Source organism: Rhinopithecus bieti, unplaced genomic scaffold, assembly GCF_001698545.2.
Source record: "Rhinopithecus bieti isolate Rb0 unplaced genomic scaffold, ASM169854v2 scaffold_25360, whole genome shotgun sequence".
In the NCBI taxonomy this organism is placed as follows: domain Eukaryota; kingdom Metazoa; phylum Chordata; class Mammalia; order Primates; family Cercopithecidae; genus Rhinopithecus; species Rhinopithecus bieti.
The window spans coordinates 448,647-460,002 of NW_016811703.1; the positions used below are offsets into that span (position 1 = coordinate 448,647).

The 11,356-nt window shown below is 45.4% G+C and overlaps 1 protein-coding gene across 1 annotated transcript in view; it reads right to left on the minus strand.

Moving 5' to 3' along the window:
* Nucleotides 1–11,356, minus strand: part of PRAG1 (PEAK1 related, kinase-activating pseudokinase 1) — a 65,226-nt gene that overhangs the window by 8,955 nt on the left and 44,915 nt on the right. The window contains 1 exon segment of the mRNA XM_017894688.1: nucleotides 1,473–2,221. Within this exon segment, the coding sequence (XP_017750177.1) occupies nucleotides 1,473–2,221 (749 nt within the window).

Below are 11,356 nucleotides of genomic sequence, written 5' to 3' on the forward strand. Positions count from 1 at the left end.
AATAAATAATTATAATATATAATGAACATTAGTATTATTACTATTAATTGTAATTACTATATATTATTTATGTATACTGAATAATATTATTAATAGTAGCAATATTATTACCTAAATATTATTTCGTGCTATCTTTGCACTTTTCTAACTGGAAGGAAAAGGATGTCTTAGGACAGGGGATGAGAGAAGACAGCTCAGGGTCTCCCTTCTGACTCCCAGTAAAAGCCTACATTTATAGAAGGGCCAGGGGCTCAATAGGTAATCAAGGAACAGCAAAAGATGAGAAATAGGGCCACAGGAAGGACTGGAGTTCATGGTAGAGACCCCAGTGGCCCAAATGGGTGCAGATGGCTCAACTGGCTCACACAGAGCTGCACTCTGACAGGGCAACGCCGTGTGGGTAGCAAGAGGCCTGAACCAGCATCAAAGGTTAAAGAGCTGTGCTACCCTCAGCTAGTCACTTAATGTCTCTGAGCTTCATTTATCTTAACTAGTAGGGATATAACTTAGGCTTTGGAGACAGACACACCAGAGCTCAAATCCTTTTAGTCACCAACTAGCTATGGACAAATTATTTAACTACTTTGAGCCTCAGATCCCCCATCTGTAAAACCTACCTAACCTGTAGGATTACTGCTAGGATTAGAGGTAAGAGTCTAGTTGTAGAATGAAGGCTCACACAAATGATATTATTACTATTATTGTTCAAGATGATTCCTAGGTCGAATGCTCCTTCTGGATCTAACATTAGAAGAATGACCTCTTTATCCATCTCCCTCACTACATCATAGCTCTATAAGGAAGCTTATGTTCACCCCTACATACTCAGACTGTGGCAAAGTACCTGGCATATAGTAGACACTCAATAAAAACCTGGTCAATACATGAATAAACTCTCTGTTGCACTGAAAGGCAACTGTTTTCTTAACTCAGCTAAAGCACAGAATGTGTCTTATATTCATACTACAAATCTCATTGCCCCATGTCCTGGGGCAGAGAGTGAGTGAAGTTGTTGAGCACTAAGTGTTAAAAGAATGCTTAGGGGTCAGGGATGGTGGCTCACACCTGGAATCCCAGCACTTTGGGAGGCCGAGGTGGGTGGATCATCTGAGGTCAGGAGTTCGAGACCAGTCTGGCCAACATGACGAAACCCCATTTCTACTAAATATACAAAAATTAGCTGGGCATAGTGGTGCACACAGATAATCCCAGCTACTCAGGAGGCTGAGGCAGGAGAATCGCTTTAATGTGGGAGGCGGAGGCTGCAGTGAGCCAAGATTGTGCAACTGCACTCCAGCCTGGGCCACAAAGTGAGACTCCATCTTAAAAAGAAAAAAAAGAAAAAAGAATGCTTAGGAATCAACTCCCCTCCTGATGCCCAGACAGGAGAAATGACTTGCTCAAGCCACAATTCTACCCAAGCCAGCACCAGCCAGTGGCACAGCAGAATGGAAAGAGGGAGTGGTACCTACTTTCACAGCATAGGTGCTGCCGGGGTCCTCAGAGCAGGTGGCACAGTAATAAATGGCATCCCCCGAGTCACAGCAGGGTTTGTTACAAGTCAGCTTGAAGAGTGACCAGTTATTCTCATTGAAGTGGAGCTCCTTTTTCTGGCCGCCCATGAAGAGGTCCTCACATTTGGCTACAAGGCGGGCCAGGGACTGGGTGTAGAGTCCCCCCAGCTTGGCGTAGGTGCCCTCCTTGCTGCTGATGTTGCTTAGGAGACCGTGCAGCTGAAACTGGGTGCTCCCGGTGGAGGCTTGACTGGACACACTCAGCTGGGAGCACGAGGCGGATGGGGTCCCTTTGCACTGGAGGCCAGGGCTCCCACAGCCACCTCTGTTGCCCGCCAGCCCTGCTACTGGAACCCAGTGGCCACTGCCTTTGAAAGCTTTCTCCAGAGGATCAGAAGAGGAGAAGACAGCATGGTGGCGGTTCCCGGGGCTCAACGAGTAGCTAAAGTGAGACTCGTCGTGGACGTTGGTTTCTGAGTGGCTTAGATTCAGTTTGGGGCTTGCTGTTTGGGGCTTAGGGGAGCCTTGGGTCCAGAAGAAGCCATCCGGCGAAGAGGCTGCCCGGCTCACTATCTTTTCTGGGGAGTGGAGGGGTTGCAGGGGTCCACTAGGGGACACATCCTCAGTGGAGCCTGAAGGAAATGGAACAGGAGCAAAGAGCTTCTTCCCACTGTTGGTGGGCGAGTGAGCCAGCTCAGACGAGGGACCTGAAGAGGAGAGACAGAAACCATCAGGCCAAGCAATGCCACTCAATTCCAGGATCCTGCAGACTTTTTTTCCTTTATTTATTTATTTGGTCAAAGCAATTAATTTTATTTTACTTCTTTTCTATTTCTCGAATAGACAATATATGCACAATGGAAAAAGTGAAAATGCAAAAAAGGTATAGATTGACAATTAAGTCTTCCTCCTAGCATGTCCCTCAGCACCCAGCCTCTCTTATCAGAGGAAACCACTGCCAGTAGTGTTTCATGCATCCCTCCAACAATCCAAACAAACGTGCACACGCGCGCACGCGCACACACACACACACACACACAATTACATAGAAAAGAGCAAACAGCGGCTGCTGCTTGGAATAATGCTTTTCTTTCACATCTTGGAGAGACTTTTTAATCAAATATGCAGATCTATTTAATTATTTTAAATAGTCTTACCATAATATATCATCATATGCAAGTATCATCATTCATTTAACCATCCCTTTTTGATGGACACTTAAATTGCTTCCAATATTTTGCAAACAATGTTGCAACAGCAATAACAAACTTGAACACGTGTGGTTGCAGTGGAATTTTTTAAAAGTCAGGTTTATAGAGGGTGTCATTGGCCAATGGTAAAATTCTCCCTTTTGGCTGGGCATGGCGGCTCATGCTTGCAATCCCAGGAGTCCGAGGTGGGCAGATCACCTGAGATCAGGAGTTCGAGACCAGCCTGGTCAACATGGCAAAACCCCCATCTCTATTAAAAATACAAAAACTAGCCGGGCGTGGTGGCAGATGCCTGTAATCCCAGCTACTCAGGAGGCTGAGGCAGGAGAATCACTTGAACCTGGGAGGATGAAGTTGCAGTGAGCCGAGATTGCATCACTGTAATCTAGCCTGGAAAACAAGAGGGAGACTCCATCTCAAAAAAAAGAAGAAATTCTCCCTTTTTCGTATGCGGTCCCTGGAGATTTCACGCATACCCCGCCGGCTTAGTGGGTAAGGCAGGCCCACAGAGATTGTAGAAAGCAGGAAGGTCACGATTTTAGAAAAAGAAAATGGATCTTAAAGAAAAGTGAGTCTTCCCAAGGCCCCACAGTTTCCGAAGTGGTGCATGTGGATAAAGAGTCTGCCTGGGCAAAGGCTCACTCAGGGTCACAGGTGTCTGCAGGGCATGGGGACAATCAGAAAACCTTTCTAGGTAGCGCACAGAATGGTGAGATGAAGGTCCAGTCTCTACAAAGGTGAGGGCTGACCTCACTCTTGGCATCAAGATATAAAATAGTGGCTTCACAATGAAAGAAGAGTTTAAGTTAAAAAATATATATATATGAGATATACACTATTAGAGCAAAGGGCAAACTGAAATAATACTCATTTCCTGTATTCTCAGGACAGCTCTAAGGTGTTATCTGCTATTTTAATAGCAGCTTTTAGGGGGATAAAAGACATAATAAATCATATTCATAGTCTGTAAAATGCATCCTATTATCTTGAGGGTTAAAATATGAAAGAAATATGACTTGCAGACTGGATGTGGTGGCTCACACCTCTAATCCCAGCACTTTGGGAGGCTGAGGTGGATGGATCACTTGAGGTCAGGAGAGTGAGACCAGCCTGGCCAACATGGTGAAATCCCATATCTACTAAAAATACAAAAATTAGCTGGGCATGGTGGTGCGTGCCTGTAATCCCAGCTACTAAGAAGTCTGAGGCAGGAGAATCGCTTGAGCCTGGGAGACGGAGGTTGCAGTGAGCCAAGATTGCGCCACTACACTTCAGCCTGGGGGACAGAGTGAAACGTCATCTAAAAACAATAATGATAATAATAGGTTGCAGCCCTAAGAAAATGTGTACTTAGGATGTGTACCCCTCATTGAGTTCTCCGTGCCACATCACCCTAACGGCAGAGCATGGAGTGTCTCTATGCCTTTCCACACCTCGGCAGTGGGACCAGAAAACAAACCAAAAGGCAGAACAAATGCATAGGAGCAGACAAGGGGTAGAAGGCCCCAAAGGAAGCAAATTATGAGTCTTGTGTCACCTCACTCAGGTGCACAGGACATTTCCAGGGCTTCTCCTGAACAGTTAATAATCTTCTAGCTCACACTGAGCCCTTCTCTGCTGTCTCCAACCCAAGAGGGAGCAGAATAGACCCCTGAGGCTCACACACCAGTTGCAAGCCGTTCAGATCAAGACTGGGTCTCCCTATTTCTGCTGCTCCACAGGGAGGAGGGCCTCTCTAGGGAGCAAGATGGATGGCCATGGGCTGACATTCGTGCCCCAGCCTCAGTGACCGAGGCTGCATTAGTGAGCGACAGCAGGGCAAAACCTTGAACGCAACGCTCACAGGAGGACAAACTCAGCACATGCAACCTGTTGAACACAGGAGCTGAGAACCAATGGGTTCATGCAAAGAGAAGCGCTGGGTAGCTGAACAAGACTGTGGGGTCTCTGCACCAATATCCTCCTGGGCTCCATCATCTATCATAAACTCAAGAGGAAATGGGCACGGTGGCTTATGCCTGTAATCTCAGCACTTTGGGAGGCCAAGGCAGGAGGACCACTTGAGCTCAGGAATTCGAGACCAGCCTGGGCAACATGGCGAACCCCCAACTCTACAAAACATACAAAAATTAGCTGGGCGTGGTGGTGCACACCTATAATCCCAGCTACTCAGGAGGCTGAGGGGAGAGGATCGCTTGAACCCAGGAGGCAGAAATTGCAGGGAGCCGAGATTGTGCCGCCACACTCCCACCTAGGCTACAGAGTGAGACTGTCGCAAGTGAAAAAGAAATTCAAGAGGGGAGCACCGTGTTTCTTAAGCTCCCCTTGCCCACTTTCCCATCTGCAGTAAGCAATCTTTGTTTCCCTGTGGTTCATCAAGATCATAGGGAGTTGTCCTTCCCATTTGCTAATGACAGGTGGGGCCCCTGGCAGCAAGGCTGAGTGAATGATTTACACCCCTTCCAGGAGGGCTAAAGTTAATAATAAATCAAGCAGTGATGGTGCAGTCTGGACCAGTCACTTTTATATGCCCACGAATTTTCCCCTCAGTAGTCACAATGGAGGGTGCACAAGAAACAGCAAGCCAGAGGAAGGAAGATCCAGATGGCAGTGATTTCAGCAGGTGCTGAAACCCTGCAGTCCACAGGTCTCCCCATCCCACGCTCCCCAGGAAAGCAACGGGGACAGACGGAGGCTAGGGCAGATGATTCACTTCCTCTCCCTCCTCCCTCTGGCAGAAGAGGCTGAGAGGAGGAGGAGGATCACTTGCCGTCTCCTGGATGAAAAAAAGGGAGGGCAAGACCACCTACTTATGGGGCTACTGTAAGCCTCAGCCACCAAACTCCCAGCCTGATGAGCAGGAGAAAAGGGAGCCATGAGCACACATCCACTTCCTGACCTTTCTGCATTCTGGGCAGCAGAAACCGTCACCAGAATGGTGTTTGATTCTCAATTTATCATCAACACGACAGAAGCTGAGGCTGGGGGAAGGGAGTGGGATGTGATCAGAGCCCTGGTCAATGCTTTCATCAGTACCCTCAGAGACAAGGACAACCTGCCTACGTTCAGGACTCCTTCCCATCCCAAGTCCAGTCGGTCAGGGAGGTTCATAACAGATCGGTTTCCTGGCTAGTCTCTTCTTTAAACCTTAGGCTTATTTCCCCATGTCTATTGGTTTTGTCTTCCTTGTCTTTACTACAAGGGTCTCCTGATGCCACCAGTATGCCCCTTTTTGCTTCTGCTCCAATTGGAGGATGAGCAGTGGAGTGAACACTTCACCAGCTGTCAGCCTGCTCCGCCTGAGTTTCCTCCTTTAGAAAATGGCCAATGACATCATTGTGAAGGCCCCTTGCAGTGCTAATAGTCTATAATTTCAGCTACTCTCTCCATTTTCAACCTCTCTAAACATGCATTTTATCTCAAAGCTGCCCCTGAAATCAAACAGCTCTAGGCAGATCGTTATCTTGCTTCAATTGTTCTTCCTTCTATCTCTAGTTCCCACAAATTGCCACTGGTACATTTTCCAATCTGTGAGGAGACCAGGGATCTTTTAGCAACATAATCGGTAACACTTCTAATTCCCTAGATGACCAAAGAGAATCAAGAGGTTCTGCTTGAGACTGTATGGTAGGTCTCAGCACAAAAAACACTTCGTGTGTTCAGGCAGCTGGAAGGAAGCGATTTTCTCCTTCCTTCTGTTTTCTCTTGCTTTCCTGTGGGAGCTGTTAGTCAGTGACTTTGATCAGATCTACACCCTATCACTACTTACCTATCATTTACTGGGTAAATCTGACAAGGGATACTATGTATTAGGAGGGAAGCTTGACTTCAAGGATTAGCACACGCGCTGATTAATTTTTCTTTATTTCTTAGATGGCTATGAGTTTGGGGCACCACACTCAGTACTTGCTGCATTATGCACATACTCATCAGAGGCTAGCACTGCATACCCAAACATTCCCTACCCATGCCCTTGCCCAGCAGAAGTAAAGGCATGTAGCTACACAAACCTCATCAGATGAAATACAGCTCCCTGAAATGTGGACTTTACAGGGATAACTGGGCATTATCTAAACATATTATAATTTTTTTTTTTGATGAAGTGTTGCTCTTGTTGCCCAGGCTGGAGTGCAATGGTGGATCTCAGCTCACTGCAAACTCCGCCTCCCGAGTTCAAGTGATTCTCCTGCATCAGCCTCCCAAGTAGCTGGGATTACAAGCACCCACCATCATGCCCAGCTAATTTTTTGTATTTTTAGTGGAAACAGGATTTCAACATGTTGGCCAGGCTGGTCTTGAACTCCTGACCTTCAGGTGATCCATCCACCTTGGCCCCCTGAAGTGCTGGGATTCCAGGCATGAGCCACTGTGCCCGGCCTATTATGATTTTTGTATTCAGAAAAGATGTGCCTGGTTCTATGACAAGCATACTACATTCCAACCTAATGCATTCTACCTCTGAGCTTACAGATCCTTAAAGCTCTCCAGGGGTGGAATTACAGCTGGTGAGAGGTCAGAATTCACTCTTGGAGCTCCCACCCCTGCCTCACTGCCTCCAGGCCACTCTAGGCCTCTGAGGATCCTATAGTTTCTCAGGTGTTAATATTCTTGGGGATACTTTGAAATAGATGCTAACATGCAGCCCTTGTAGATGAAACTGATTTCTCCACGACATGGCAAATGGTAGCTGTCTTCAATGGACTCTGAAGGCACTCCTAAAGACCTCCTCTGGCTAATTATTTTGACTCGTACCTGGGGAACGATCTCTCCATAAACACGGCCTTAGGCAACACAGCAGCTATGTTCTTACTGTTTGCAGCAGCTGCCACATTCTGGATTAGGAAAGCCAGAAAGAACAGGGAACAAATATACCCTGACACCTAAAGTAGTTCCAAATTCACAGGCAAACCACTGGTTCAGAAAAGTCTGCCTAAAAAATCCATCCACAACTTTAGCCAACAGCCCATAGTCTTGGATGTCCCATGGGACATGAGACTAATTCAAACACATCCTGGTTTGATGCTGGTGTTGGATTGCTGTTTCCAAATTCTGCCTTACAATTAAGGGTGTAAAATGGGTGAGAGGGGAGAACATTTTTCTGGGACCTTGGCCTATGTCTCAGTTGCCTCGTTTGTAGGTTTTTAATAATTGTGCATGCTAATTGGGCCAGAGGGCTCCAAACCCCAGGTCCTAAGTTTTCCTTCCAATTTCCAATTCTTCATATAAAGGAAGTTCCTGGCTATACAGTACAACACGCTCCATGCCTTTAGTGAATGTGCTTCAGGGAAGAGAAAGCGTTTCTAGTGGGAAGCTACATATCACGTATGCTGCACTGGATGGGATCTTAAAAAGACCAAGGGAAGGTGCACTAGTTTGGTGTCATTATATTTAGAAAGCAGAGATGAGAAATCAGGATTTCAGTGGTTGGGAAGAACAGCTTAACCTCTCTGCAGAAATGCAGGCCAGAAGTTCAAACATGGTACTCTGAGGTTTTCCTTATTATAGAGTGCTGTCTTCTTGCTGGGTTTTAATAGGCACTTTCATTATTCTCTGCAGCCAAAATGAGAGCTGAGTTGACAGAGGAAGTGGTCAGTCCTGTTTTGGCTCTTTCTGTGCACAGCTCTGCTGTCTGATAGCAGCTGCGTCGGAACAAATGCAGAAGCAAAGAGCAGTGTCCCAACTAAGTTTCCCCAAACCTTTAGCTTTTGTGTTTGACCATTCTCCAACTTTAAGTAAGGTAAAGCAAGTGGAATATAGATGGAGAAAACCTCACCCATACCCTGTGCCCTGTGGCCCTAGTGCAATTCCCTCATGTGAGAGGTGAGAAAACTAAAGCCATCTGCACGGGCACCTTGCCAATATCACCCAGGAAGTGGCTGTCATGCAGGTTTCTGCCAACCCCCATTAACTATTCCTGCATCAGAGAGTATGAAGGGTGGGGCAGAGGGATGCTTTGGCTTTACATGGACTTGTTCCTCTGAAGGCAAGTGTTGCAGCCTCTTGTTTGGTTCCACAATCAGAGCAGGCTCAACATTAAATACAGAAAAAAACAAAAACAAAAAGCAAATCAGGCCGGGCTCGGTGGCTCACGCCTGCAATCCCGGTATTTTGGGGAGCTGAGGCAGGCAGATCACCTGAGGTCAGGAGTTTGAGAACAGCCTGGCCAACATGGTGAAACCCCGTCTCTACTAAAAATACAAAAATTAGCTGGGTATAGTGGTGTGTGGGCCTGTAATCCCAGCTACTCAGGAGGCTGAGGCAAAGAATCACTTGAGCCTGGAAGTGGAGGTTGCAGTGAGCTGAGATTGCGCCACTGCACTCCAGCCTTGGTGACTGAGTGAGACTCCATCTCACACACACACACAAAAAGCATTTCTTTAAAAGAAACCTTTGCTTTTTTCAAGAAGCTAAACGTGTTCTGAAACTGGAAGCAGGTTATTAGCATTTTACAACTGGATGGAAAATGTGGCATTTGTGAGGAGTCTCTCCAGACCACTTAATCATCCCAGGAAACAATAATCAAGATGTGAATGTGATTTACATGCAAAAGAAGAGAACGCTCTGCCTCACTTTGGAAAACAGGCTCTAGGTACCTGGAATGCCCTGCCTACAGCTCACATGTGGTCCTGGAATTCTGATCTTTCAGTCTCCTGTTATAATCATTAAGGGTTTTCTTCCGAGTTAGTCAAATTAAAAGTTAATTCAAAGCACTTTCCATGCTGGGCGCAGTGGCTCATGCCTGTAATCCCAGCACTTTGGGAGGCCGAGGTGAGCGGATCACTTGAGGTCAGGAGTTTGAGACCAACCTGGCCAACATGACAAAACTCCATCACTACTAGAAATACAAAAATTAGCCAGGCATGGTGGCATGCCTGCAGTCCTAGCTGCTGAGGCAGGAGAATTGTTTGAACCCTGGAGGTGGGGCTTGCAGTGAGCAGAGATTGTGCCACTCCAGCCTGGGCAATAGAGCAAGACTCTGTCAGGAAAAAAAAAAAAAAAAAAAAGCACTTTTCAGATGCTGTGATGATGGAAAGTAAACTGACATTTTTAGAGGATACTTTGGTAATATCTATTTAAAATACACATACAGTTTGATATGTCAGTTCCATTTCTTCTAAGGATTTATCTTATAGATTTGCTCACCAAATTATGCCAATGTATGGCACAGAGTCTTACTGTAAGTCTTGCAAAAATCAGCCTAGACATGCATCAGCAAGAGAGGGATTTATAGCCAATTCATACAACGAAAAAATAAGCAGCAATTTTGAAAAATGAGGCAGTCCTAGGGGTTCTGATCTGAGAGGCCTCAAGATATGTGAAGTGCAAACATGTGTAGAACTGAATTTTATATTTGACATATGGATACACATTTTTGGGATGATACAGAAAACAATCTTAAAAGTGATGGTCAGAGCTGGGATGGGGTGTCAGAAAACTGACTTTTCATTTTAACCTTTCTCCATTGTTTGAATTTTTATAAAAAATCTATTAACTTTATTGGAGCAATAATATATGACTTAAAATTTGGTTTAATGGGGAAGGTTTAAATTAGGTTGAAGCTTCACTTCAGTGATATTATGGCTTAGGCCACAGAAAATTTTAAAAAATAAGTGTGTTTTTCCTTTGGGGCACTCCCATCCCTCCCCACCCTGTTCCGGGCTTGATTTTTCTCCCAGCACTCCCCGTCCCTCTGACCAGCAGCTACTTTACATCTTATCTTTCTTCTTGTCTGTCTCTCCTACCAGAATGTAAACCCCTTGAAGGGACGGAATCCTTTCCATCACTGAAACTTCAGCATCTAAAATTGTACCCAGCACAGAGTTTGCACTCAACAATATCTGCCAAATGAATGACTGAATTAATATACATTTTTAAGAAATTTGCCAGTAGTAGTCAGCTTATTGAGAAAAACAAGCTGACTACCGTCAATATATTTAATTAGTGTTCTGTATCTCTGGTTTGCCAGCTATAAAAATAAGAATGATGTCACTGCCCTGGTTCATGTATTCATGCAAGTGAGAATATCTATATGAACTGTATTTTCAGACGTCTTATCTACTGCTGGTGCCAATGGTTTCAGTTCAACAGAGAACTCTCTAATCTCCTCTAATCTCCTGGCATTCAGAAATGTTTGCTGAACTGAATTTTAATGTTATCCTACATCAAAGAGGGAAATTATCTCAATGAGACATTAGGTTTGCATATTTACAAGTAACCACTTAAAGCAGAAGGGTCTCCTGATGACCATTTCTGATCATCATTTCCCTCACACATCCAACCATCCATTCCCTACAAAAACCCTCCCCTTGGCAGCCTTCATGGATCTGTCCTAACACATGCAGTCTGTCCCTCCTAAACCAAGCATAAACCAAACAACTGCTTCGACAAATTTTGCTTGCACTGAGTTGACTGGCTGTTCAATTGACTTGGACAAATGGGATGACAGATGCACTGGAGGAATACGAAATCTGATACAAGTATAAAGAGGTGAAATTAACATTGATACAAAAGTGGCATTTTGCCACTGTAACATTTAGAACAAACACCTGTTTTAAAAATGTAACAAAGTTAGAGATTTTGATTAGCTTTTCCTTACACAACTAAAACCATCCCCCCCCCCCCCCCCCCCCC